Source organism: Tetrao urogallus (assembly GCF_951394365.1).
Source record: "Tetrao urogallus genome assembly, chromosome: 1".
NCBI classification, from domain to species: domain Eukaryota; kingdom Metazoa; phylum Chordata; class Aves; order Galliformes; family Phasianidae; genus Tetrao; species Tetrao urogallus.
In genome coordinates this window covers 8,766,667-8,794,370 of record NC_136813.1, presented here as the reverse complement: position 1 = coordinate 8,794,370, position 27,704 = coordinate 8,766,667, and the positions used below count along the sequence as shown (strand labels likewise).

General features: G+C 39.9%; 1 protein-coding gene across 1 annotated transcript; it reads right to left on the bottom strand.

Moving 5' to 3' along the window:
• On the bottom strand, positions 1–27,704 carry LOC306955623 (N-acetylated-alpha-linked acidic dipeptidase 2-like; the record flags this gene model as incomplete). The annotated part of the gene is made up of 19 exons (XM_079546944.1): positions 1–190; positions 1,562–1,654; positions 2,701–2,782; positions 5,308–5,572; positions 6,220–6,310; positions 7,498–7,589; positions 10,017–10,084; positions 12,773–12,836; positions 15,017–15,099; positions 15,518–15,637; positions 17,473–17,558; positions 19,422–19,520; positions 19,798–19,891; positions 21,227–21,413; positions 23,031–23,156; positions 23,937–24,038; positions 25,373–25,559; positions 26,430–26,541; positions 27,623–27,704. The coding sequence occupies 19 exons, from the start codon at positions 27,702–27,704 to the stop codon at positions 1–3; spliced, it is 2,223 nt and encodes a 740-aa protein (XP_079403070.1).

Genomic DNA, 27,704 nt, shown 5'->3' with positions numbered 1-27,704 from the left:
CTATGCTACTTCTTTCAGTGTCTCTGCAGCTGCCTGCACAGTGAAGGCTGCAATGGAAATCTGCCTCTTAACTTCTTCCCAGGCTCCTTGATGATCGGTTTTGGTTTCAATGTCAAACATGGCATCATAGATACCTGGGAAGGATTCTCCAGTGTATTTGTTGTGGCTGCTTGGAGCGAAGATGACATGTCTGTGGGGAAAAAAAAAGTGTAAATATACTAAGTAAAAAAAATCATGAGTATTATGTGCATTCATTGGGGGAAACTGTAAAAATGTGTGCTACGAAACGCTTAAAGAATTGCAAGAAGACTAGAATTCACTAAATATAAAGGTAGTCTAGCTGGAACTGTCTTTAGAAAGACAGAACAGACCAGCCCATAGGACCAACTCTACAGGGAAGGGATCAGGTTTAGCACAGAGAACCTTCTCCTTGGGAAAACACAGTGCATTTCTCTAATTAGGAATGAAACCATGCTAGGAACTTTTGTAAATGAGAGCTCAACAAATATATTGAACTAATGCGACAGTACAGAACGTGGAATAAAATAGCAAATGGGTGTACAACAGAGGAGAAAAGTACATGAGTCCCAAAAAATAATGCAGCAAATGAGTGGTAACTGTGAAATCTGGGAAAGGAATGTGGAAAATTATGGGAGAATTGGTAAGAAAGGCACGGATTCTTTAGAGGAGCAGTAATTATATGGGATCTGGAGTGGACAAAATCATAACTTTTTTTTTTTTTTAAATAATGAATAATTGCAGTCCTACTTTTAAATTTATTTTGTTCATAAAAGGTAAAAAAGTGCATTTGTAGTATGTGAAAGATGCCCCCCAACTAGAAATGAACAATAAATCAATGTTCACAAGAAGAACTGCAGAAAACAACCATTTCACTGTTACACAAGTGTGAACACTATCCTAGGAGGATGGAAGTCCCTCTGCCTGAGGGACTTCTGGCATGGTGCAAATGCCATCAGCCAGTGAATCAGGTGCATCCAGCCATCAGATGTATCCAGCCATTGGAAAAAGGGGGATATTGTGAGCAAAGTGAGGCTGTTGCGCACCTGACATTGGAAGCTAGCTTCTGGCAAGTGGAACCAAGAAACGCATTGGACTTCTACAGAGGGTGGTGAATCGAGCACTGCCTTCCTCCAGACCCACAGGCTTGTACAGAGAAAATTTCAATAACAACCAGTTAAGGATTAAAGACAACAGCAAGCAACTAAAGGTGGGATGGACAGGACTCCACAGAATAGCTCATGGGCTGTATAAAAGCTTCACAGAGTGTCCTGGCTAATAGACTGCTGGAACTGGGAAGACCAATGAGGGTGGTGCAGATTGCAAGTTATCAACAAAGTCTCCTACTTGCTGAATAATACCTAAAACAGTATCCATTGAGCTATGATGCCTACCTACAGCCTACATAGGAGTTAAACTGGCTGACTTGTTTGAGTGGAATTCATCTCCAAAATCACCTTGGACAGCTAAGAAATTTAAGAGCTAGAGGACTTAACTTAGACAGTTAAGGAACTTGGACAAGTTAAGAAAGCTATTATCTCACCTGTAAAACTTCCTTCCTGGTAAGCCAAGAGGATCAATGAAAGCTCTTTCTATAAACATCAGCTGATCGTTGATGATTCGCACTGCAACTGGGCTGCAGAAAATGGAAACAAGATGCATTTCACATAGTGAGGAAACATGACTGATCCTTTTCATTCAAATACTTCTCTTCTTTGGACAGAAGGTGAAGCTTTGCAAATAGTGGCCTCCAGCCACTGCACCCATAGGGCATGTGAGTCCCACAGAATCATTAAGATTGGAAAAGACCTCTAAGATCACGCCCAAACATCAACCCACCCCCTATGCCTCCTAACCATCCCTCAGTGCCACATTTCCACAGTTCTTGAACACTTCCAGGGATGGTGATTCCACCACCCCCATGGGCAGCCTGTGCCAGTGCCTCAACACTCTTTCTGTGAAGTGTTTTCCAACCTCCAACCTGAACCTCCTCTGGTGCAACTTAAGGCCATTGGGCTGCCCCCTAGGTATTCAAGCACATGAATGTTTTATATACTCTCAATCATCACTCTATCTCCTTCAGGTGTGCTAAAAGTATAAATATTTGTGACACCTACAGCATTCAAGCATAGGTGTCTAAATACAGAGCTCAGTCCAACTTTATCTTCCGCTGCTATCTGCTTTTCCATTTATTACAATAATTGTAATGACAAACTCATATTTATAAGCTCTACAGCTGATACTATTCATCACTGAAAGCAGAATTAATCCTGGCAGATATTGCCTGTCTCAGAGTTCAAGGGCTCTGCTCTATACTAATCAGACAGGCTCCCTGTGCAGTCAGTGCCCTCGCTACCCAAAGAAGATGTGATTAACTGCCCCTTCAAAATACCAATTTTGCTCCATTAAATATAAAGGGACTCAAGACAAGTAATTATATCTTTAAGGTGGCTGAAAACTAAGCAAGATAAATATCACCCCACGGAGAGAAAGAAATGCAGGCTGCACTAGGAGCAAATCCAAAACTGACTGAAAGTTCAGCTGGTCTGCATTTGTAACTTATTCCAACCAACCAAAGTCTGATGGAGGGTTTCAGGAGTACCCTGGGACAAAGAAGGGAAATACCAAGAGATGAGCTTTTACCAAAATGAGATACACACGTCCTTATGTTTTCAGACTTACTCCTTCCTGTCCACTTGCTCGAGCCTCCTGTGAAATTCAGCAGCAGCCTCTGAGAAGTTCCCCACGGCGGAAAAAAGAGGATCTGGAATGGGAAGGATTTGAACAACTTCAGACGATCTGCAGAGCCCAGTACACCTTCCATTTAACCAGGGGGAGCACAACTACATGTGTTTGGCTGCACTGCTTGCAGTAGTTTTCCCATCTGCCACAGAATGTATTACTTTCCCCAGTGCAGGCTTGGAAGAGCTGCACTACCAGCAGGAAGAAAGACCTCAGCCACGGCCCCGTGTGCCACCCACATCATTGCTACCCCAGACGCTGCCTGCTACGCCTGACCACACATTTGGTTGCTTTCTCCAGCTCTGCCCCTGGCAGCCCATCCAACCCTGTGCCATAGCTGAGCCGCAGAAGCAGCAGACCTCCTGCTAATGACAATATCAGCAGCAATGGTTTCCCCGTGGAAGGGGCTGTTTGATACAGACCTGGGGAAAAGAAGCCATTTCTGCAGCTGATTTCTGTAGAACAAGGCGGGTGCTGTGAGCAGAAATGGCCTCACCAAAACTCACTGCACAGAAGGAAGTTTCACAACTTGCATATTTTGCCTACAAGTTTCAGAAATCTTTAGATAATCCAGAATATCATAGAATCTACTTAAGTAGAAGCACAGATTTTGCCCCTGCAACCTGTTTATGGACTGTGGTGTGGAGTCACCTTGCTGGGGAGGATTTGCACTTGTCCACGACTGCACTTCCCTGGGGCAGTAGTTATCACCTTGCCAGAGGACAGATGTCCCGCTGACATCATGGCTGCATTGAGGCAGCAGATTGTATTTCAGAAGCAGTAGGAGGGGATTTAAGAGAAAAAGGAAAGGTCATCTGAAAACATATAAGAGAATTTGTGCTCATGTTCATGAGCTACTCCATGCTGCCAATTTTGTTTGAGAAATATTATCACTTCTTTTTTTTTTTTTTTTTTTTTCTTTTTCCCCCACAGGCCTTATTTCCAAATAGCTCATTATTACAAGTAAATATTTAATGAAGAAAAGGCTTCCAGCATTCATTGTATCAGAGGAACAGCTGAAATGGTAGCACAAAGGCAAATTAAAAACTTCATCAACTGTTTTGAAGGACAATTATGTGATTTATTCAGCTTTAATTAACAGCTTTCTGACATTCGGGGATGTCAATAAGCAGCTCCATAGAAATGTTGGGTGAAATGAATTTTGATTTTCACAGTAATGTAAAAAACTACATCTTTATTGCAATGCACTCTGGTGCCACTGAATAAACATAAAATGAGAATCATAGTTTTATCTGAGAAATATTTTAAAACGGATCAGGCATCAGAGGAGAGACATGAAAATAATGAAAAATAACGAAAAGGTTAAAAAAATGTGCCTTGTCAAAGTGCCCCATCTGTGAAGTTCTTAAGGACTTCAGTGATAGGGAAAAAAAAGCCTCAAAAATTGCTTGTAGAGCCTACCTGACATAGTATATGTCAGTATAGTATATATATGCATCATTTATGCATATAGTATATATATGCATCAATTCGGGCAAAGTTCTAATGTGAAATGGGAAAGAAATACGAACAATGGAAATAAAAGATTTAATAGAAATGTTGGGAGATATTCCAGTAGTGGAAAAAGAAAGTCCAGTCTTGATGTTTCCTCATACGATATACTGCAGTTCTCAATGAATTAAGTCTTTCTGTTAGATAAACTCTCAGTCGTGGCAACCCATCAACATCACAAAGGGCTTCCGTTGTGGTCTGATGGCAAAAAACAACATCACTACAAAATGGTCAAGAGTTTTCTACCTAGGCCATTATAGGAAGTTTTAAATGTCTTTTTTAGGTTTCCCCCGAGTGGGGATTTGATTTGAATTTCTTCACATTTCAGACAACTCAAAAGACGACTATATTAAAGCTAACATGTCTTCTAACCTGTGATCCCTCAGCAAACTTGCTGAGGGTGCACTCTGTCATCGATGTCACTGATAAAGATGTTGAAGAGCACCAGTCCCAAGACAGAGCCCTGGGGGATGCTGCTCGTTACCGGCCTCCACCTGGACACAGAGCCATTGATGACCACCTGCGGCCTTTCAACCAGTTTCTTATCCATCAAGTGGTCCACTTTGTCTGCTGTAAGCTCTGAATTGGAAATGAAGTTGCTAATATAACTACAGAAAACCGGCCTCATAGACTTGTACACATTCACTCTCATGAGGCAGTCTCAGACTGGCTCTGCCCTTACAGTGGGGGGCGATTTGTCTTCTTTTTTAAGGAAGAGAAAATAATCTGATCACGGGTGAGAACCAGATTGATACTATCTCTTTGTTCTGCTTTTGATTCTGGTTTGTGGCTGCTCACCAGTACTGTGATAACACACCTAATGATATGCATGAACATTATTGTAACTCAGTCATCTCTAAACAATAATGTATTCATTCCAGTCAGGTTCAGAAAGATCTTTTTTTAGTGGATCTTAATATGATAGCAGGTTGGAAACAGAAAAGGAATTCAGTTTCAGAGAGAGAACAGATACATCATGTCACTGCATAAATCCAATTGACCCACTCAACAAATTCTGCTTTGGCTATTACTCACCAAATGATACTCCGTATGTTTCCAACTGTTTTTCATGTTTCTTAGCCAATTCATAAATTCTGTCACTGTACCCTTTTAAAGCCTCTCCATAGTCTCTACAGTCGAATGGAATGACCTGGGAATCTGCAAGTTCATAAACCAGTTTGCCTCGCAGCTTGGCAATTGCTAGCTGTTTCGTGAAGGTGGGGTCATAAAATTTTTCCACTAACTCAAAGGTCTCGTACGCAGTGTGATAAACAGGGTAATTGCTGAATTTGTCCGTTTTCTGAAAAAAAAAGGAGCAAGTAAATTTGTCAGTGACTACAGTGAAGGTTGTATTGCTGCCATGATGTTCTGCACAGCTTCCAAATGAAAAAAGCTACTTCTTAGAAAACACAATTTGCTCTCCTTCCCCTCTTTTTGTGTGTTCATCTTCAGAAAATAAAGCAACCCAAATCCACGGGCTGTCACACAAGAATAAGGGAGCAGGTTTCCTTCTTCCCACCTACGCAGACCTGACTTCAGTTCCCTTGTACAGATATGGCCTTCACTGATTTGGAAATCAGTCTGAAGTTTGGGATCACAGAAATCCTCAGCTGTGGCCCCTCTGAATAATGCACAGTTTCCTGAACAAACTCCAGGGGGATGTATATATTAAGGGGACTACTAATAGCACAGTGGAATGAAATCCACCCTCCCAATCAGATACTATAAATATACTCCTGAGAACTTGATAGCCCATAAAATGTACACATTACAGTAACATTTTATTCTCCACGCCATTAGGTTTCTTGTTAAATTCTAAAATGGTACTGATGAGTCAAAAACGAGCCAAAAATTCACTGAAGCTTTTTTTTATTAACTATGAATAAATGCTTTTAAAAGATGAATGTTCAGCACCACTGAACCCCTCAGAGCAGTCTGTTGGCTCACCCTGTTCTTGGTGTAGCGGACTCTGCCAGATGCAATTCCCAGTCGCTGGAAGTAAGCTTCAAAATCACTGCCTGATCCCAGTTTGTTTATTCTTCATGTAGGAAACAGAACACATCAGAGAGGCAGTACTTATTTTATTAAATGATGGTAATGTATGCAAATGCAGATTTTCATAGAAATGGAGGTCAAGGCTTCTGAAAGGCACACCAGGGACGCCAGTCAGATTAGAGAGTAGATGAGCAGCAAGCTTAATTACCCTAACTGATTTTATTCCATCCAGTATCCAGTATTACTACAAGGATCTCTTAATGGTAGCATCCCTGATTGTGACCACATTAGGAAAAAAATGAACGTGGCGTGCACGAGAAGTGATTTGCATCAGATAAGCCTCTGCAATCTTAAAATATTAAATACTTATTCCCAAATTAAAAGGAATTGGGAGGCAATATATGTAAAAACAGATGTGCTTACATACTTAGAGTACTCCACAGTCCAAAGCCTGGCAAACAATTTCCACAGCAGAAGACATTAACATTTGTCTCTTACAAGTAAATATTGCCATCTGCTGGATAGGTGTTGCAAGACAAAGGAAAAGCAAAATATCAGCTAAGACGGATTAGATCTAGTAGGTTTTTCAAAAGGAAGAAACCTCAAGTGAGTTTGATGTGTCACAAGAACATGTTACCAAGGCTTAAAAGTTGATAGGGTCATCCATGCAGAATATTTGGGTCAAATGATACAGGGAGCAGTTCTATTTGCCTTATGAGAATGTAAGATTTAGCCTTACCAGTCATGGGCTTAAACAACGTGCTGAGGTTTTAATATCTTCAGATATAGATTTTTAACGTATAACATCTACATCCATTGTACAAACAAAGAATAACTATCATGAGAGCTTTTAACTACCGCCTGAGGCAGTTTCTTTCAACAAAGTACTTGCTTAGCATAACAGTCTTGATATTATTTAGAAGAGTAACTAAACTATACTTTGATTTTTTCCCCACCCTGCACTTCCGTGTTTGTTTTCCAAAATGTTTTTCTGTTCAAAACAGACTTTCAAAGAGCGTGAGATTTTGTTCTTGTAGTGGACATAGATGTCACAATCATTCAAAAAAAGGTCATGACATTTTATTTCATTTTAGATATTGTTAGAGACTTCAAGTACTAAAAGATTTTTGCAGCACTGTGAACAACAGCACATCCTGAAGAATTCCAGAGAAGAGCCGTGCTGTGAAACAATGAAAACATTGGGAAAGTGAAAACAGACAAATTACTTACCTGGGATAACTGTTATTTTCAGGTGCAGGGTCTTTCTCAAGCCAACTCTCATAAAGAGATTTATTTTCATAGCCTTCATCAGGGCTTGAAATCTGGAGAGGAATACATTATAATCTCATTGGAAGTACCTCAAAGTCAAACTGGTATCAAAAGAGACTTTAACCAACAGCACTGCTGTATGCAAGGAGGCACACCTACCCTGCTTACTTCTATATGCAACTAAACAGCATCACACAGTCACCTGGAACCAACCACAGGCAGAGGGCAGAGCAAGACAAAAGCTGTAAGACACAAAATTAAACCCATCTGGTTTTGGAAGAAAGCAGAAGCGTACTTGGGGCTTCCAGGACTTTTTACCAACTTATTATAGCGCTGTGTATGCACACGTACAAGTGCACAGGACAGTACTGAGGAGCTGCTCCAGCTGTTCACCTCTCAGCTGGCAAGAAGAAAAGACAGCCCTAAGCCGCCACAACTTTGCACCACAAAACAATGGCGTTCCCTCAACAGGCTGAGCCTGAAATTGGCATTTCTTACAGGAAGCTTATAAAGGAATTGTGGTCTGAAGTAGTGTCAGTGGAACACAGCCAAGATCGGAGCCCTGTTGTGCGAGACACACTTTCCTTTAAAAAAAAAAAGGGTAGTTATGTATCCATGATGGAAAATTAGGAAGCTAGGAAATTGGTTGTCCAAAGCTGCTAGAAGAACTATGACAGAGTTTCACATAAATCAGAACCCTGGTCCAGGTCTCCAGCTATGCTTACCTGTCTGTGACAGCCTTGGCTAAAGCTACCATTGTCCTTCAAGTGTAAAATTGGCCATGATCTGCACAAGATTGGGATTTTTCTCTCTCTTTTTCTTTCTCTTTTTTTTTTTTTTTTTTTTTTAATGCAAAGCATAAATGTGCATGGGTAGATGCATAATATTGTTGAGTCTTAATACAGCATTGAAAAACATACAGACTCCAAAAATCCTTGAAAATCCTAGGAGCTCTGACCTCTAAAATTATGGCAACAGTTAGCAGAAAAAATAACAACTTTGTGAAGCAGTCATTTGACTGCTGTCATTTTCAGGGCATTTCAGTAAAGTTTTAAGGCTAAATTGGAAATGGCATAACAGGAGCAAGCTGAACTCTTGACACAGGCAAGTGAAAGTGCTTCATGCTCTGTCAGAGATGTCATTCTAACAGCTCTGCTCATATCAAAACCATTGGCCAGCATTTTCATACAATGCTAAGAACCTTGTAAAATGAACTGTCCATTCTAACTTAGATTTAAGTCTGGAATCAGATCCCAGGAGAAAAAAGATGTTCAAATCCTTACATAAATTTTATTCTGTGATGCTAGAATCAGTGAGGCAAGGAAAAGATATATCACAGCTCTACAATGTTAATCAGTCACCTGTACATGTGTTTCTATGCTACCAGAAATGGTGGCCTAGGTAGAAGTGATTTTTCAACACATTGCCCTTAGTATCTCTGATTTCTCTTCTTCAGTCCATCAAAAAAACATCATTTTCCTTGGGGAAATCCCAAAAACTTCTATTAATGATCTTACAGGGAAGGTCAAAGGAGTAGGAAGGAAAGGTTTCAGAATGAGAGATATGTGGTCACAGGAGGCCACTTGGGACACATCAATATTGGTAAATTTGAGGTGGTTTGGAATTGAAAACTACAAAATTGAAGCACTGTAAAAATTGAGCCATGATTTTATTTTCCATGGCAGGCAGTCACCAGTCAAGAAGTAAGAAAAGATAGCCAGAAATTATGCTCTAGAAAACTGTGGCACAAAACTGAAAAAAAAAAAAAGAAGAAGAAAAAGAAAAAAAGAGTATGTAGAGAAAATGCATTGTAGATGAGATTCTTCAGAGAGAGAAAATACGTCTTTAAGCCTCATGATAATTTGTGCTGAGAGTTAAAAAAGCAAAGGAGACGTGATCTGACCACTTGTAGTAAAGCAAATCCATACTTCTGGCCCACTACAAAGCCCATTCAGTCCTCTGATATTTATTACAGTGTTTCAGAAGCTCAGTGAGATCTGGAGGTGATTCAAGGGGATCTGAGAACAACTGGTATCTAGCCAGTGTGAAAAGAAATAGATCTTAGATTGTAATAGATCGCACTTGAATGTCAAATGCAGTTTATTTCCTTGCATGCTTACAAGAATTGATCTTGCTTAAGTGTTTTCTTATCTCAAACTTATTTATTTATCCAATTATCTATATTCCAAGTTTTATACATACATATATATAGTTATCTCTACATACAATTGTTTCACTATATATTGCAAATAATATTCCAGCTATGTCAGCGATACATTTCAGCCTTGCTCAGCGTACCAGGGAACTGTGAGCCAGGATTGTGTACCACTGAGAGAATGTTTTGCTACTGATTAGAGTAGGATCAAGATTCTTTCAGCATTGCTGTAAGACAAAAGCAATATTACTCAATAGTCCCATTTTATCCAATAAATTTGCACATTCTCAGAAAATCAAGAACAATAAACACTCTGATTCAGTACCTCTTTTGTTAGATTATATATCAGTTTGTAGAGAAGAGGAGTGCAGTCAACTCTTAATGTGTAGTTGCCTGAAAATGAAGCACAGACATGGAAATCTTCCCTCCACATACAATTGACATTATCTTCTTAATGGATTAAGCCCTGCAGTCCTTTCTTAGACAAACTCCTCGACTCCAAGGCAAAGAATTTAGATCTTTCCTCAGAATATACACAGAAACAGACTGTTTATTTGGTCACACTTTGTAAGCTCCTGTTTCTACACAATTATGCACTGGTTATTGAACATGCAAAGTAATGTAATGAAGTTTCCACGTAGTTCTGGAATATGTGCAACTATCCTTCATCAGCTACTTGTCACTCATTGACCCTTGTCTCTCACATGCTCCCAAAAGCCTGCATTCAACAGAATGGAGTGGTAAGTGGGTAAGTATCTCATAGGGAAGCTGTCAGTCATAGCAGCAAGAGCCCCACTGCAAAGAAACTGCTGCCACTGCTGAGGGAGGCAGGTCTGCAACACAATCTTTTCTGTAGCCACCCAACAGCAGCTGGGCAAACATCTCTCTCCTCAGATGTGGACAACAAGAAGGGTGAGAAGGTTCTGACATAATGAAACATCAGAAAACACTGTCATTAGGTCTTGTTACTGCTTTAGACCTGGGGTCATCCACTGCATGCTCACAAGAGCCAGCGTTGGACTAACAATTACAGAAAACCCAACAACACTGTAAAAAATTCTAGATAATGTTAAAATCACTTGATAACATTAATAATGTTTCCAACAAGAATCTCTATTTGAGAACTGGAAATTAGAGACACAAAAATACTCAAAAGAATGACTTGCTGTTCCTTTTATGGATTTTCACGTCTCAAGGCCAATGAATAGAAACATGGCACAAGAAGCACTGTAGAAAAAGCATGATGATAAAAAAAATTAATTCCCAGACTATATGGATGTTTTGCCTCTACAGCGGATGCTCAGAAGAAAGTGAAAGACGCCCGAATACTTAAAACAGTCCTCTGGTGATGGTGCTTTTTTGCCTTACTACATATCTTTCCCACTGGTTTTACTTTCACATTTTTTTAATGCACAAAGCAAGAGATGTGTTTGAGTAACGAGGATTTGGAAGAAAATAGTTAATGCAGCAGCATGTTGGCTGCAGATCAGCTGAAAAAAATGAACGTGTTACAATCCATGCTGAGAATATGAAGCAGTTGTAAAGCTATTATTTCATCCACAAGATCTAAGTGTGAACTTCTGCTCCACTTTTTCCACAGCATGTACACTGTATAATTGAAGGAACAGCTCTACTGTCCTTACAGCCAACCTCCAACACAGCATTTAGAAACTGGATTTGTCTTTTCTTTCCTTCCAATCCTTTTGTGACAGACAGAATTTTCTGCTGACAGGAGTAAGAAGAGTTTTTAAATGTGCCTACTGATATCCATTTTATTCACACAGAGTAAGCACAAAATGGTTGGGTTTAACATGGAAAAAGCAATGCCAGAAAGAACTGTGCTGAACAGATTCATGGGGCTCTACTGATGGAACTCCTCCCCTACAAGGACAGGCTGAGCGAGCTGGGGCTGTTCAGCCTGAAGAGGAGAAGTCTCCAGGGAGACCTGAGAGCGGCCTTTCAGTATCTAAAGGGGGCTGTGAGAAAGAAGGGGACAGACTCTTTAGCAGGGTCTGTGGTGACAGGACAAGGGAAACGGTTTCCAACAAAACAAGGGGTGACTTAAACTGGATATTAGGAAGTTTTTCACAGTGACAGTGGTGAGACACTGGCACAGGTTACCCAGAAAGGTAGTGGATGCCCCATCCCTGAAGACACTCAAGGTGAGGCTGGACAGGCTCCAAGCACCTGATGGAGCTGTACGTGTCCCTGTTCATCGCAAGGGAGTTGGACTGGATGGCCTCTAAGGGTTCTTCCTCTTCCAACTCAAACAGTTCTATGATTCTATGATGATTTCAGCACAGAAAACAGCAAATGAAGATCTTCTGTAACAAAGCTCAAAATAATTTAATGATATTATCCTTGCTATTCTCATTTAGGTCATTGTGCTTGCTCTAACTTCCCAAGTCTAGCTTATAAGCAGCATTCCTGTATGCCAGATTCTTTTGAGAATCTGAAAGACACAGTAAATTAAATAACGGTGGGTCACTTTTTTTGTGAATCACTCCTGAGAGCCTATTTTTCTATGTCAGCTCAGGCATATTCTGCAAGGAACTCTGCACAGCCTCCCTCTTCACAGCACTGCACAAAGGGGTGCACCCCATCCCAAAGCAACAAAATGATTTCCCACACCTACAAAACATAACTCCAAGGTTTTGACACTAATTGTCCTGTGACTGTAAATAATTATAGTGTCCCAAGATACTGCACTTCCACAGTAAATGGAGCTGGAGCTGCAGGTATGTCAGCCATACATCATAACAATAATTGTATAATAATTGCTAAAGCAGTTAAGAGAGATTTAAAAATTCAGACTGCTCAGCTCATTTGCACAGAACACTGAATACAGAGGAGGCCTTCTGGCTTCCAGATATGTGGACTGCAGCTCATGGATGGCACTACTTGCAACAAGCAAGCAACATGAGGATTTGGATTGTCCTCTCCCTCCACTTCATTCTGAATTTGCTACAATTACCGAATATTACATAATTGATGTTTGCTAGCTCTGGATGCGACAATAATACACAGTAACTACTAAAACTGACATCCATAAAGTAAAGTGAGTTTAAAAGTAAGACACACCTTCTATAGAAGAATCTGCATTGATGTACGCCACTGCCCGTTTCTGGAGCACTCTGGCATTTTCCTGGGGTTGTAAAAGTGTAATTATTACCTTCATTTAATGACATTTACAGAAGAGCATATTAAGTATATTAGGTGGGCTTTTTATTGTTCATTTGTTTTAACCACATTACCTTTAGAAAACAAGTCAGGATAAGTAGCACAATGTTCTTCGCCAATCACTGTGGTGTTTGAGGATGGGTCAATGATCTGAGCGTACAACATTCACTCTTGCTTCTGGGACTCATTTTTGTCTGGAAAGCAACCAACCTCTCATACTGGAGAGAGTCCAGATGGGTCTTGAATATCTCCATAGAAGGAGACTAAACAAATTATCCGGGCAACTTCCTTCCTAAGCTCTGTCACCCTTACCATAAAGAAGCTCTCCCACATGTTTGTATGGAACTTTTCTATGTTCAAGTTTTAGGACACTGCTCCTTGTCCTGTCACTAGACACCGAGTAGAGCCTGGCCTCATTTGTTTGCCTCCCACCTCTTTTTAGATATTTACAAACATTAATCTGATCCCCCCTCAATTTTCTTCTCCTCAGGCTGAACAGACCCAGGTTACTCAGGCCTTAACAGACCCAGGCCTTTCCTTGTACAGGAGATGCTTCAGGCTCTTTATCATCTTTGTGGCCCTCCACTGGACTTTCTCTAGGAGATCTCTATCCTTTTTGAGCCAGGGAGCCCAGAACTGGACACAGTATTCTAAATGTAGCCTCACCAGTTTTGCTACTGATATCACGTTCCAGTATTTAAATGAATTTTAACAATGATAAAGTGGGTATTGCTGTCATTTCTATACTCACTCATTCCTAAAAACAATGAATCAAAGCAGTTTTGAGTCAACTACACATTGCTTTCATGATAAATATTTACACATATGCTGAATTTTTTTTGCAAACCGGTAATTATTTTTGGAATTGATATTCTAATCAGGAAGGGATATGTTACTAAATCTTGGCTTTGTAATAGATATTCTAATTAGGTTAGTAATTGATACTTGATTCATTCAATTTATAACCAACTAATTATTTTTAAATCACGCAAACTACAAATTAGCTTGATAATTGATAACTCGATAATGCACTCACTGTCTTCAAAACAAACGCTAGAGAAGATTCTGCAGGAGAATATGAAGGAAGAAAGCAATCTTGTGTGTGCATACATGGGGCCACGCATATGTGGAAAAGCATATTTGCAGCATAAATTCCTTCATGATGTGTTTATGTAACAAAAGGACGTTGCCACACTTGCAGAGTCTTTGTTACAGAGAAGACAGTAAATATAATGGATTAATTTTTCCCAAGATTTAGTAGATGGCAGATCTGGCAGCTGCAGGAAAATGAATGTAAGCTGTGAGGAATGTCTCCAGAGAAACTAAAATCTAATTTTGGTGTCAAAGAGGAGGAATGCACACCACTGAGACAAAGCAGGAAAACAATAACAGAAAAACATTGAGGTTCAGATATGAGAGGTGCTTAGAGGCTTCTAATCTACTACAGCTGCCATGGAGTGAAATAGTAAATGATAGATTACTGGCTGTTAAATTATTAAACAAAAAACATTACAGAGCAGCAGTAGTAATATGAGAACAAGCATACAGAGAACTAATCTATTCATTACTTGCTCAAGAGAAATAGATCTTTTAAATATCATGCTTCCATACACCTCATACTTAAAATTGTTCTTTTTTCTCTTGATAGCATCTAAACGTGCCCAGATAGATAAAGAAAGAAACCATAAATAAAAGATTAATATACAGTACACTTTTGTTATCACTGGAATTCAGGAGAAATGAAGTTTTAGAACCAACTCCCTCTAGTCAATAAATAATTTTAAAAGTAATTTATATTATGTTTCCTTTGTCTAATATCCCATAAAACAACATTAAGGGGCAGAGTGTCTATTGCAGCTGGAAGCAAAACATAATTTCATGGGAGAAAAGGTTAGTGCAAGTCCAAGGAAAGAGAAATCTCAGCTTTGTTAACAGATGAATGATGCTGTTTTATGTTTCTGGTTTTTGTTCTGCAATTTTGTGTTCTACTGATAAACAAACTAAATAAAAACATTTAAGTATTTTCTTTTACATATTTTGAAAGCAAAATCCAAGTTCTATAAGTACAGAATATGTACAATAAATGAAATTTTAACAGCAAATAATCTGTTAAATGTTCCAGTGCTAATAAACCATTTTATTTACCTCAGCCCATTCTGTGGAACCCAGCAATCCAAATTCCTCTGCATCCCAGCTAGCAAAAATGATAGTTCGCTTAGGTCTCCAGCCTGCAGTCACCAAATTAATTTTCAAGTTTAATTTCACCACAGTTAATTGAATCTCTTAAAAAAAAATAGACTTAATTGAAATAGCAGGGAAAAAAAAAGAAACAACAATTCTAGGTTCTTTAGAGAAACATATTACTGCAAAGACATTTCTTCTTAACGTAACATTTTCATTCCATACAACTAAAGTAGTAATATTACACTGACAAGAAAGATGAGGGAATAAATTCAGCCAACTAAGATGCAATGCTGCATTTGCATCTCTTCAACGAATTTGTATATTTCATAATGAAATATACAACCAACTTTCTGTAAAGGTGAAGCTTAAATCAAAGCAGCTGCAACTGGGAATATTCATCACAGTCTCTCAAAGCTGTTCTTTTCCATATCCATCACTTTAATTCCATAATAATTAAGTTACCTTCCATCTTCATTTTACCAAAACTTCGAACGACCTCTTGAAGAACAGCTGCACCCGTACTTGGATCAATACCACCAAATACCCAGGAGTCTCTATGACCTCCTAAAATAATGTATCTATCTGCAAACAAGCACACAATATCAATCCTGACTTAAAAATGCATTTAGGTTATTTGCATTTCTGTTGATTCCACCATTATTATTCAACATATTTGTCAGTAACATGGACAGTGGGATTTAGTGGGGGGACTGGAGCACCTCTCCTATGAGGACAGGCTGAGGGAGCTGGGCTTGTTCAGCCCGGAGAAAAGAGGGCTGTAGGGTGACCTCACTGCAGCCTTTCAGTACCTAAAGGGAGCCTACAACCAGGAGGGGAATCAACTCTTTGAAAGGGTAGATAACAGCAGGACAAGGGGAAATGGTTTTGAGAGAGGGAAGATTCAGGTTGGATGTCAGGGGGAAGTTCTTTACAGAGAGAGTGGTGAGGTGCTGGAACAGCTGCCCAGAGAGTCTGTGGATGCCCCGACCCTGGAGGTGTTCAAGGCCAGGTTGGATGGGGCCCTGGGCCACCTGGTTTACTATTAAATGGGGAGATTGGTGGCCCTGCATGTGGCAGGGGGTTGGCGATTCATGATCTTTGAGGTCCTTTCCAACCCTGGCCATTCTGTGATTTGGTGATTCTGTGATAGTGCACCCTCACCAGCTTTGTCAGTGACACCGAGCTGCATGGTGTGGTTGAAACACTGGAGGGGAGGGATGCCATCCAGAGGGATCAGGACAGGCTGGAGAGGTGGACCCATGCAAACCTCATTAAGTTCAACAAGGCCAAGTGCAAGGTCCTACATCTGGCTCAAGGCAATTTCAAACACAGATATAGGCTGAGAGATGAGTAGACTGAGGGCAGACCTGAGAAGCCAGTGTTCAGGATGGAGAAGCTTGACATGAGCCAAGTGTGCTCTTACAGCCCAGACAGAGAACAGTATCCTGTGCTGCATCAAAAGCAGGGAGGCAGCAGGGTGAGAGAGGGTACTGTCCCCCTCTGCTCTGCCCTTGTGAGATCCTGCCTGGAGTACTGCATCTGTGTCTGGGGTCTCCAATAAAAGAAACACAAGGATTTCTTAGGGTGGGTCCAGAGTACCATGAAGATGATCAGAGGGCTGGAACACATCTCTTATGAAGAAAGGCTAAGGCAGCTGGGGTTGTTCAGCCTGGAGAACTGAAGGCTCTGGGGAGAACTTACTACAGCCCTTCAGTGCCTAAAGGGGGTTTATATGAAAGATGAAGAAAGACTTTTTACGAAAGCATGCAGATAGGACAACAAGTTAAGCTTTTAAACTAAAAGGGAGTTGGATTAGATATAGGGAAGAAAATTTTTATTTGGCAATTTTGGCAGGGCTTTTTTATGAGGCCCTGGCACTGCTGACCAAAGAGCTGTGGGTGCCCCAGCCCTGGAGGTGCTCAGGGCCAGGTTGGATGGGCCCTGGGCAGCCTGAGCTGGTGGCGGGCAACCAGCCCATGACAGGGGGTTGGAACAGGGTGGGTTTTACTGCCCCTTCCAATGCAAGCAAATCTATTCTACACACTTTTTGAATTAGCATTCTTTTATGCACGCCTTGTTACTCAGTCCCAACAATAGGATGTTAAGGTCCTAAATCATAACCAGTTTTCTGCGCTTTGCATTCTGTCAAGATTTGCCAGACAAAGCATATTAATTATATAAGCAGAATCCCATGGTAAAAGGACAGGCATGTAAAGAATTATGTCTATCATTCTAGCATTATAATTCAAGTATATTCTTGAGAATGCCTATTAAAAACAGTGTAGTGGAGGGATGGGACAAGCTATTAAAGATTTCTCAGGTTCCAACACTCTCTGGCTATCCTAGAAAGTGAGTTTTTCTTGAAACCCAATGACAATTTCACCAAACAGCAATAAAGAAGGAATTCTTATGCTCACCTGGTTCCACAGCTCCTCTGATGACACCAATGACGTTGTAAATTCGAGCAATTTCATTGTTTGTATGAACGTGCATTCTGACTTTTCTGAAATGAAAAGCAGTTGGTGTAACCATCTCTGAGAAGCTTGTAAGTAAGAAAGTTTATGTTCCTGTTTTGCTTTGTGTGTTCAGCAGTTGTCTAATCCATCATGCTGCATCAGCTTCCCATTTCATATTTCAAGTTAAACTGTTGACAGGAAGAGGCCTTTACAGGTCAGCTTCTAAAGTTTCAAATGGTGACAGAATTTATTGAATTGTTATTTCTGGGTGACAATTGGTCAAAGGTATGTTAGAGCAGGAAACTGAAAAGTCTACACAGTAACTAAAAATGAACCTGAATTTTGATCAAAATGATAACTGCGGATATAAATATCTTTATAAGGAATACACTGTGATTTTTTAGCAAAACTACATGAATTGTGATAAAAGTTGGAGAGATGGTCATTATAAACAGTTATGCACAAATACACTGAAATCTCTGTTTAAGACAGCAGATCAAAGTGATCAAAATTTGTCAAAGCAAAATAACATTAAAAAAAAAAAACTTCTCATGAAATTTCATAAAAAGAAAGGGAATTCAGGTATTAGAAGAACTAAAAATAATGTACTATTCAGCCCCTTTTAACGTATAGAAGACACAAAGAATGAAACAACACTGATTTGGGGTCCGGCAAAACTCCAAGAGTTTCTCATCTTTTTGGCAGCAGATCTGCATGGCTGTCAAAATCGAGACCCACTTCTCAAGACAGCTACTGGATCACTGCCCAGAAAGAAACTGGCACCTGTGGCTTGAACATGCTTATGCTTGCACATTTCCATGTGCAAGTGACTGTCTACCTAGACTCAAAAGTCTCCTTTCGATATGGAATTACTCTGATAGAAAAGTATATGCAGGATTAATCTCTACAAAAACTACTTCTCCTATCAAGTGGGAAGATGTTAAAAAGTGCATTCAAAAATATTTCCTTTGCATACGTGTTCACAATGAATCATGGTAGTTCTTTTCTAACTGTTGGTTTTATTACTCTTGAAGACATTCAAAACAGCACCTTGATTATGCTTTCTTATTTTTTTCCTACTTTGTTCCTACTTTGTTCATTTTCAGATAGTGTTAGAACAGACAAGGAAAGAAAAAGGATAAATGAAGTCTTGGCAGAATTATATAGTGTCAAAATAATATCTTGTTCTGCAGGAAGAAGTTGCTCAAAGTTGCTCCAGCAACTGCTGGAGACCTGACCAGTTTTATTTCTCCATCAGAGATGAAAAAAGGTAAAGAGCAAAATACTATTGCTAATCCAACAGTTCCACATCCAATTTCTCCCTAATCAAATTAGTCAGACACTGAGCTTCATTTTCTTATATCCTGCTATTTTACAGGCTTTCCACCGTGGGAACTACCAGCTTTGGGAAACAGTTGATGGACTCACAAACCATTCCACAGCTCTTATGTTCAAAGAAACACTGGGGGGGCTTCCAGTGGACGATGGAAAGCTATCTAGAAGAGGACTACCTAATTAGTAGTGCTTCCCTTTTGGACATTTACAAATTGGCTTAACTATTTTCCCCTTGATCATTAGAAACATGAAAGAAAAGTAATAGATAGATAGACTGGATATATACTCTTTGCATCTGTCTATCCATTTACATTGGGGAACACTGAGCAACACTGCAGTTTTGACCATTTACCTCCAAATTCTAATATTTATCATTAAGTATTCCCCACTAAGAATGAAGTTAATTTATCCAGGGCAGAGTGGCTGGAACTAGATTTGACTTCAAGGTCCCTCTCATTCAAAACCATTCTACGATTGTATGTTGCTATTAGAACACATCTGGTTGTATTGTTTCACAGTCTTTTTCTTGTGGACATTTTTGCAGTTTTTATGAACAGGTGAGTGTTAAAACAGACCTTGTTGAAAAGTTGTTTGCAAATCCTGGCCCTACATTGTATGATACATTCAGAGCTCCCTTCCAGGTGCTGTCTGGAGCTGCAGGTCCTCCCATTGCACTGTTAAGTGAAAACCAAGAAAAGCAGTTGAACAGTGGGCTAAAACCAGAAATTCCTTTAAAAGCTGGTGCGCCTAAACCAAAGTGGTCTTACAAAACTCCTAAAAACATCATGCCAGAAACATTGCTCCAAATCTTTGAAATTTCTGAAGCACACACTACTACAGAATAACAATAAATACAAGTAACTATACAGATTCCACCATCTTAGAACAAGAAAATCTCACAGTACATTTGTGAATGCTAAATTGTGGTGAAGAGGACTGATGTATACTCACTGTAATAACACTTCTGCATCATGATATCCAATGGGATGAACTGGGATTTTTGGAATCCCTACACCTTCATTCACTTTGTATCGGAAAGTGTACTCTAAAAAGCCAGAACAAAATATCCATTGTACAGCATTCTTATCAGCTTTCACCAAACTAAACCAAGATTTCTTTTGATCGATGCAGCCACATATCACTCACAAGCATACATCAATTCCTAAATCATTTCTTACATCATTTCTTAGATATTGCTTCTAGAAAACCAAAACGTAATGAGAGAGTCTGCACAGCCCCCACAAGAGGTCTAAAGAGGACTCTGAAAGAGACTGACTGCATCACATTCAGAGAACATTCAAGCTGAAAAAATCTGGACACTGGAAGAATTATGCATATCAGACACACTTCTTTGCTTCTAACCTTGCATGGGCATCCCTTAAAGTTGGTTGTAGAAAGAGATTGGTGTGGATGAATCCCTAATCTGAATGCACATTTGACTGAAGGCTAGATTTGCTAGCCTTCCATCTACATGCTAGCATGTCCATCTACATTATTGTGTCTCTTCAAAGCTGAATGTGAGATAACTAAGCTGGTGTTTGCTTTCTGCCAGCTTCAGGAGACATCCACAGATGCATGTGGGTGTTGGACTCGATGATCTCTGGAGGTCCTTCCAACAATTCTGTGATGCTGTGATTTATCTAAGTTGCAGACTTTCACTGTCTCTCTGAATCTAGTGAGCCAAATGCACACAGCCTGCCCTGTTAGGTTTGCTTTTTTTCTATATGGTGTTGTGTGATGCCTCCAGTAGTGATCACACAAGCCAGAAGCACTGTTTTGTTGCCAACCCTTTGGCAGATAGGACTGGTAGGCACCTTAATTCAGGATGCCTATAGAGACAAGACAAGCATATGGTGCCAAGTTTCAAAAGGCTTTAGGCTACTGTTATTTTTATTACAGAAATTTACACCCTATATAGAGAATTTTAAATTGTTTTTCTACTTGGAATTTTGGATGACAAAGAAAACATGCCTCCAAGCAAAGCTATTACTTCTCTTTGATGATAGAATATAATGTAGTTTAAACTTGTCCTCTTGCGAAACATAGAGATTTAAAAATAGCTGTAAATTGTTACTCATTTTCAACTACTTTGCAGTCTGTAAACCTGAAATCATTCATCTGAGAGTTGTAAGGCTGAGAAAATGCAAAGAGATTTTCCAGAAAATGTAACCATCCCCACCTAACTCAAAAGCAACCAGTCGAAATGATATACAGGCAGAATCTACTGTGCACCAGGAAAATGAATGACTGCTAGAAGTCATTCTAAGTAGCTTTTCTCTTTGCATCTGTACCAAAACCAGATGAATTTCTAGAGCTACAGTAGCTTTCAGTATCATTTTAGAAAGTACTTGATGGTCCAAGGTACGGATCTGCCACTTACCTTTTGCAGGATAACCAGGTGTTAGAGGATCCCCAGCTCCATTCAGGTTCAGCACATTCCCACGCTGGACTCCTCTGCCTGGAAGGTTCCAGCCATCTGGGTAAGGATCTACTCCTGGGGCACAGTAATCAGCAGGGTCTGAATAAAGTATGACCCCTATGGCTCCTGCTAAAATGGCATTTTTAACCTGTAAAATGATTTGGCATTAAGAAATACAGGTTTTCTTAAGTGAAATAACAATTTTGAGTGCTGTGATTTATTCCCATGGGGACGCAGTTTTAGAAGATATATATGTGGAAAAGTGAAAATGATCACAGACTCATCAGAGCAAACCACAACAAAAGATGTTAAGTTCATTATTTGTGTCACACCTTTAAATCATACCTCAAAGCTGTGAGATAAAGCACAAGGCCTAACACTGAGAGAAAAAAAAACTAACCACTACCCTCCTTTTCCTTCTATCCTGAATTTTATTGGAGTTGATGTCCAAAGCCAAAGGAGTAGTTACTCAATCTCTGTACATCAGAATCCATGTTGAATCCTTCTCCAAAATACTGCAGTTCTTTAGATGAAAAGTAGTAAATACCTTGGCTCTACAAAATACTCTGTTCCCCAAACTAATCTCTTGCAAGAACTGTCTAAAGAGTTTGTAGTCATATCACTCTCACAAGATTAGTATGCTTAACGATTTTCCTTCTGTTACAAGTTATAGTAAAGAAGGCAGACATGCTGAATGCATTACCAGGACTCTTCAACATCTTTATCAATAACACAGATTATAGGACCGAGCACACCCTCAGCAAGTTTGCTGATGTCACCAAGCTGACTATTGCAGTTGATAGGGCAGAAGGAAGGGATGCCATCCAGAGGAACCTTGATAAACTCAAGAGATGGATCCATATCAACCTAATGAGGTTCAACAAAGCAAAGTGCAGAATTTTGCACTTGGGTCAGGGTAACTTCAGGTGTATATATAGAATGGGAGAAGAAATCCTTGAGAGTAGCCTTGCAGAGGACTTAGAGTTCTGGCAGATGGAAAACTTAACACAAGCCAGCAGTGCGCTCTTACAGCCTGGAAGGCCAACAATATCCTGGGCTGCATCAGAAGAGGTTGGCAGCAGCGCAAGGGAGATAACTGTCCCACTCTACTTTGCCCTCATGAGGTCCCATCTGCTTCCAGGTCTGGGGGTCCCAACGCAGGAAAGATGGGGAGCTGTTGGAGAGCATCCAGAGGAGAGCCATTAAGATGATAAGAGTGCTGGAGCACCTCCCCTGCAAAGACAGGCTGAGGGAGCTCGGCTTGTTCAACTGGAGAAGGCTGTGGGGTGACTTCATTAAGGCCTTTCAATATTTAAAGGGAGATTATAAACAGAAGGAAAATAAACATTTTACATGGATAGATAGTGCTTACACAAGAGGAAATGGTTTTAAATCAAAGGATTTTTTGATCCTTTATTTAGAGATTTAGAGATTTAGATTTGATGTCAGGAGGAAGTTTTTCACTGAGATGGGAGTGAGGTGCTGGAACAGGCTGTCCAGAGAGGCTGTGGTTCCTGGAGGTGTTTAAGGCCAGGTTAGCAGTTGGCAATCCTGCCTGTGTCAGAGAGGTTGGAGCTTCATGAACCTTGAGGTCCTTTCCAAGCATGCTATTTTATGATTCTATGATTCTGCTCATATATTGCAACTTACATTTGTTGTTAACTCCTGCAGGCTTTACTATGAGCAGTATTAGACAAAGATACCTACAAAAAAAAAAAAAAAAAAATAATAATAATAATAAAAAACAATAAAACACAGTACTCACTTTGTTTCCTCTGAAGATCTTCCCATATCTGGCTATGACAATCTTTCCTGTACAGTTAATTCCCATTTCACGCTCCAGCTTAAAAAAATCTTCAGTGCGGCCGTAATTCACATATACCAGATCTGCCTGTACAGTAAAGAACATCAGTTTGTTGGCAATTGGTCATCAAACAAACAAAATACCTCTTCAGTTTTCTTCATGTGTGATATACTTTGCATTTCCATACACGAGTTCCAGCCCCGATAAAAGTAATAGCAAAATATTTCCATCATATCTACAGGAAATCTTGTCTTAGGCAGCTGACCTTCCTGTATTACCCTGCACTTAAATGCTGCCCAGCAGCCGTACAAAGCAAGGCTGCAAATGAAAACAACGCGGTCTGCAAACGTAACAAAGTTCTGTGGCCATGGATAGATGTTCTTGTACACATAGACACTTGCTATTATATAATTTTATTCATATATATATATAAAACAGTGCTGCTCCTGACTGATCTAGCCATGAAGAATTATTAGTTCCAGTGATTTTTTAACCTCTGAAGACACACACTCAATCCAAAATGTCTTTCAAAATGATTTCTATAGTTATTTCCACTTAAGACTTATGGAAATCCTTTCCACATGACTGAGTAATGTGGAGTAATCTGAGATGTATCCAGTTTTCCATAGAAATAGAAGCTCTTCACTTGTTTCACGAACCACATTTCTAACACTTTCAGAAAGGCTTCTTTTAAATAGCCTTCTAAACTTCGCACAATATGTGGCCTAGCTGTCTTTTTCTTCCCTTGTAGTAGTGGTTAATTAAAATTTCTGCAAGGAATATTTTGAAATGTGGAAGCAATCCACTCCACCAAGTGTTTCTCAAAACATGATTTCAGTCAACAAATCCCCTTCTTTTCTTTCTCACCTCTGGTGTTCCTTGCGCTGAAAAAGCATTATATGGTGGCGATATATCAGTAACATTTTCATATCCCCGAGGAGGTGGTTCAAATGATGAAGTATTGAAAATCTATCAATAAATAACATAAGTCTTTGGTCCAGCAGTGCAACTCAAGGTGTAAGTTTGGTTAATGCAAATGATATGCTAATTTCCTTAAACTGTCAGCAAAAAGATGGAATGCTAAGCATCATGCGTAACTTCAAAGAAAAATCAGCTGAGGATACATGGCTGAATTTTTATAACATAACGCTGCTATGAATACAGATCACTTGTCAGAAGATGTTCATCAGTCACTTAAGTAAAGAAGTAGCTGAAAAATGCCAAGAGGTGATGGCAATACAGAGACACCTAGTTCATCCATGCCTTCACAGGCATTTCTTGTGATAACTCCCACCTATGTTATTATTCATTATTCACCTCTCTGAAGTACTTACACTCCAGTTAAACATGCAGCCTTTCACCACTATCTATCTGTAACACTCACATTGTCTCAAGGTTTACTTTTATTCTTTGTTACCTTGTGAGAGTCCCAGAGATTGTGTTAAGAAGTTTCTGGAAGGCTTTCTCCATTCTTTTAACTTTAAGTTCATTCCTTCCTGAGCACATATTCCTCAGTTCCTACCAGTGGTCTCCATTCCTGACAGTGTGCTATGATGCTTCCCTAGCAGCTCCATCTTCCCTCTTCACTGCTACCTATTAATTCTCCTGGGTGTAAAAAATGAAGAAGGTGACTACATACGAGTCATTTGTTATTACTTCCAACACCCCAGGAAGGCAGTAAGATCATATTCAGAGCAATTGAAAAGAGGCAGTACTCCATACGGTGTGCAGCACTGCACGGCATTCCTCAGCTATGTGTGGAAACAACTGTACAGACATTCAAGCAGACCCTGGAAAGGCACTTGGAACAGAGAGCTAATAAGAGTACTAACCAATTAAATACTTGGAAAAGAGGTCTAACATGTTCTCTGAATGTGATACAATCATATTTGAGCTGAAAACATCTAGACACTGGAAGAATTATGCACATTGGACATGTTTCTTTTCCTTAAATTTGCCTGGGTATCTACTTAAAGCTGTTTGCAGGAAGAGGATTTTGGTCTAGATGTACCTCTAATATGAACCAGTGGTGGCCATTCTCACATGTTGTGGCATACATGCGCTGAGTCCCTGCCTATCCTCACGTCCTTTCTCTTCTGTATGAGGCACTGAGATTTAAGCCACACCATTCTGTTTTGCTGCACAGACTGGAAAACTATTTTTACATTTGAGTTCTCTTTCCACTGGATTTTTTATCAGAATATAAAGCCCAGTGCTGGGATGAGGGAGTGTGAAGACAGAGGAAGACATCATTTCTTAAAAGAGATCTTACATAAATATAGCTTAATCGTTAAAAATATCACCTCATTCCCTTGATCATCAATTACTGAGATGTAGTTTGGCTGTGTTTCACTTGGGTAGGAAAGCAGCACATCATAATGAACAAGTTCTGCTGAATCCAATCCAAATTCCTTCCACTGGCCTTGAATTTGTTTGGCAAGAAGAAAATTCTGCTCAGTTCCTGCAAGATGAGGCAACTTGGTAAAGGAGCTAGAATAAAACAAAAGGTCACCAGTAGTAGTTATCAGTTCATTGAATCAAAGAATCACAGAATCATGATTAAGGTTGGAAAAGAACTCTAAGATCATCAAATGCAAACAACAGTCCAACCCCACCATGACCACTAACCCTGTCCTTCAGTGCCACATCTACACAGTTCTTGAACACCTCCAGGGATGGTGACTGCACACCCTCCCTGGGCAGCCTGTGCCAATACTTCACTCTATCTGAGGTGAAATTTTTCCTAATATCAAACCTGAGCCACCTCTCTTCATCATCTTTTGTTCCAAATTGTAACTACACACATAACTCAGTGGCATGCAAGCATTGTAACCTTTTGAATGTATAGATTTTCTACTTGGACTAACTGGATTAACTGGATTATTGCTTATACTGAAAAATTAAGGACACATTGGACAGATTATCAATCAAATGTAATTAATAGCAATCAGTCTTTACCAAATAAAGTAAAATAATCTCTGTCGGAGAACAAAGAACAAAATTCTTCACATCTCTGATGCTAGAGCTTCAGAGAGTCATGAAGAAAAAAGCAGTTATACTACTTTAGATGTAGACTATGGAAAATCTTCATAGCAAAATTTTCTGATGAGCACTGGAAGCAATAGAGCTTGAGGGAATTACCCATGTGCTGAAAAGACAATTTCAAAAATGGGGAGGAAAGCAGCAGAAGGGTTGAGGGTCTCTCCCTTCCCCTCTCCCCAGGCAGCCTGCACAAACCAGGCATTTTCAATGCATCTTAGCAGTTCTGCTTTCAGGGACTGTTTCTTGGAGCTGATGTTATCACTTCCCAGCTTTCCTGGCTGATGAAATTAATCACAAGGCAAGATGAGCAGGGCTTACCGAAGGAATCGCTTGATGCTTTCGGCTTTCATTTCATCCACAAGTTTCTGTCTCACATTCTGAAAGACATCTGAAGAGTTGGGTTTTTTTTCGGTTGGCTTTGTAAACCATCCTGAAAGACATTTTGAAAAGTTATTTATGAAAAAGTCATTATTGAAAAGATCCTACTTAGCAAGAGCCCTAGCTCTCACATATATGGGCCCACGTGGAACTTCAAGTACAGAGCGTCACATCAAAGTCAAGAGGATGACTGGGGCTTAGAGTATTCTCTGTCAGTGCCTGCTGACTCAAACAGAGGAGTGAAACAGAGAAGCAAAAAAAATGCACTGGCTGAATTGCAAAATAAGTGACATCATTAAAAGAACATAAGCTAAACCTCTGGTAAATATTGTTAATTTTTAAGGCAGACTCATCTCTTGTTAGTTTTTAACTATGGTATAGATTCTGAATCATGTGTGAAGTTTCCTTAATTTTACAGGTATTTAAAAACCTGTGTATGAGCGTATTCAAAGCAAAAGCCTAGGACTCAAAAGCCCCTGTAGCAAAACCACCAGAAATTTGCCGTTTAGGGATCTCCTAAATGAAAACAACAACTTTTATATTTCATAGCCTTCCTTCATGCTTTAGCCCTTTGCTTCTGTTGCAACACAAGGTTAGAAAGGACAGATGCAGACATGCGATTTTAGACATAAAATCAAATGTTGCATGTGACTGCAGAAATGAATCTGAAGTTGTAGTGCAGTGCATTGGACACGATGGAAAATTCAGCAGCTCCGCTCCTGGCTGTTAGACAGCACTCCTCCTTGTCTGCATTCCTTTAACAGAATAGGAGCATTTCAATAGACCTTCAGAAGGAATCACAAAATAAAAATTAAAGAAAGAAAAATCCTGGAGGTTTTGCAGTCATGTAAATCTCAAACTCTTCTGTTAACCTCTCCTCTCTGGATTGCTTGTTGCAGGGAGCTGTCAGCTCACTGTGGCTCCTCTTCTGCTGAAGCGTGACTGCTGTATTCCTCTCCCTCTCCAAAGACACAAATCTGAGAGATGAACACTCTTGGTGCAAGTGAGCGTTATCTGAAGTCCCTGGACAGCAGCCCAAGCTCCTAGATGGGAACTTAATCACGACACGGGTCGCATAGAAGTATCTGTGGAGGACAAGAGCTGCAGGCTGAGTCCCAGAGCTCTGTACTCACCTATGAGAAAGCCCAGCACAAAGCAGCCCAGCAGCGCAGGGCAGCCCAGCCATGTGCAGAGGGTGGCCCGGCTCCTGGCCAT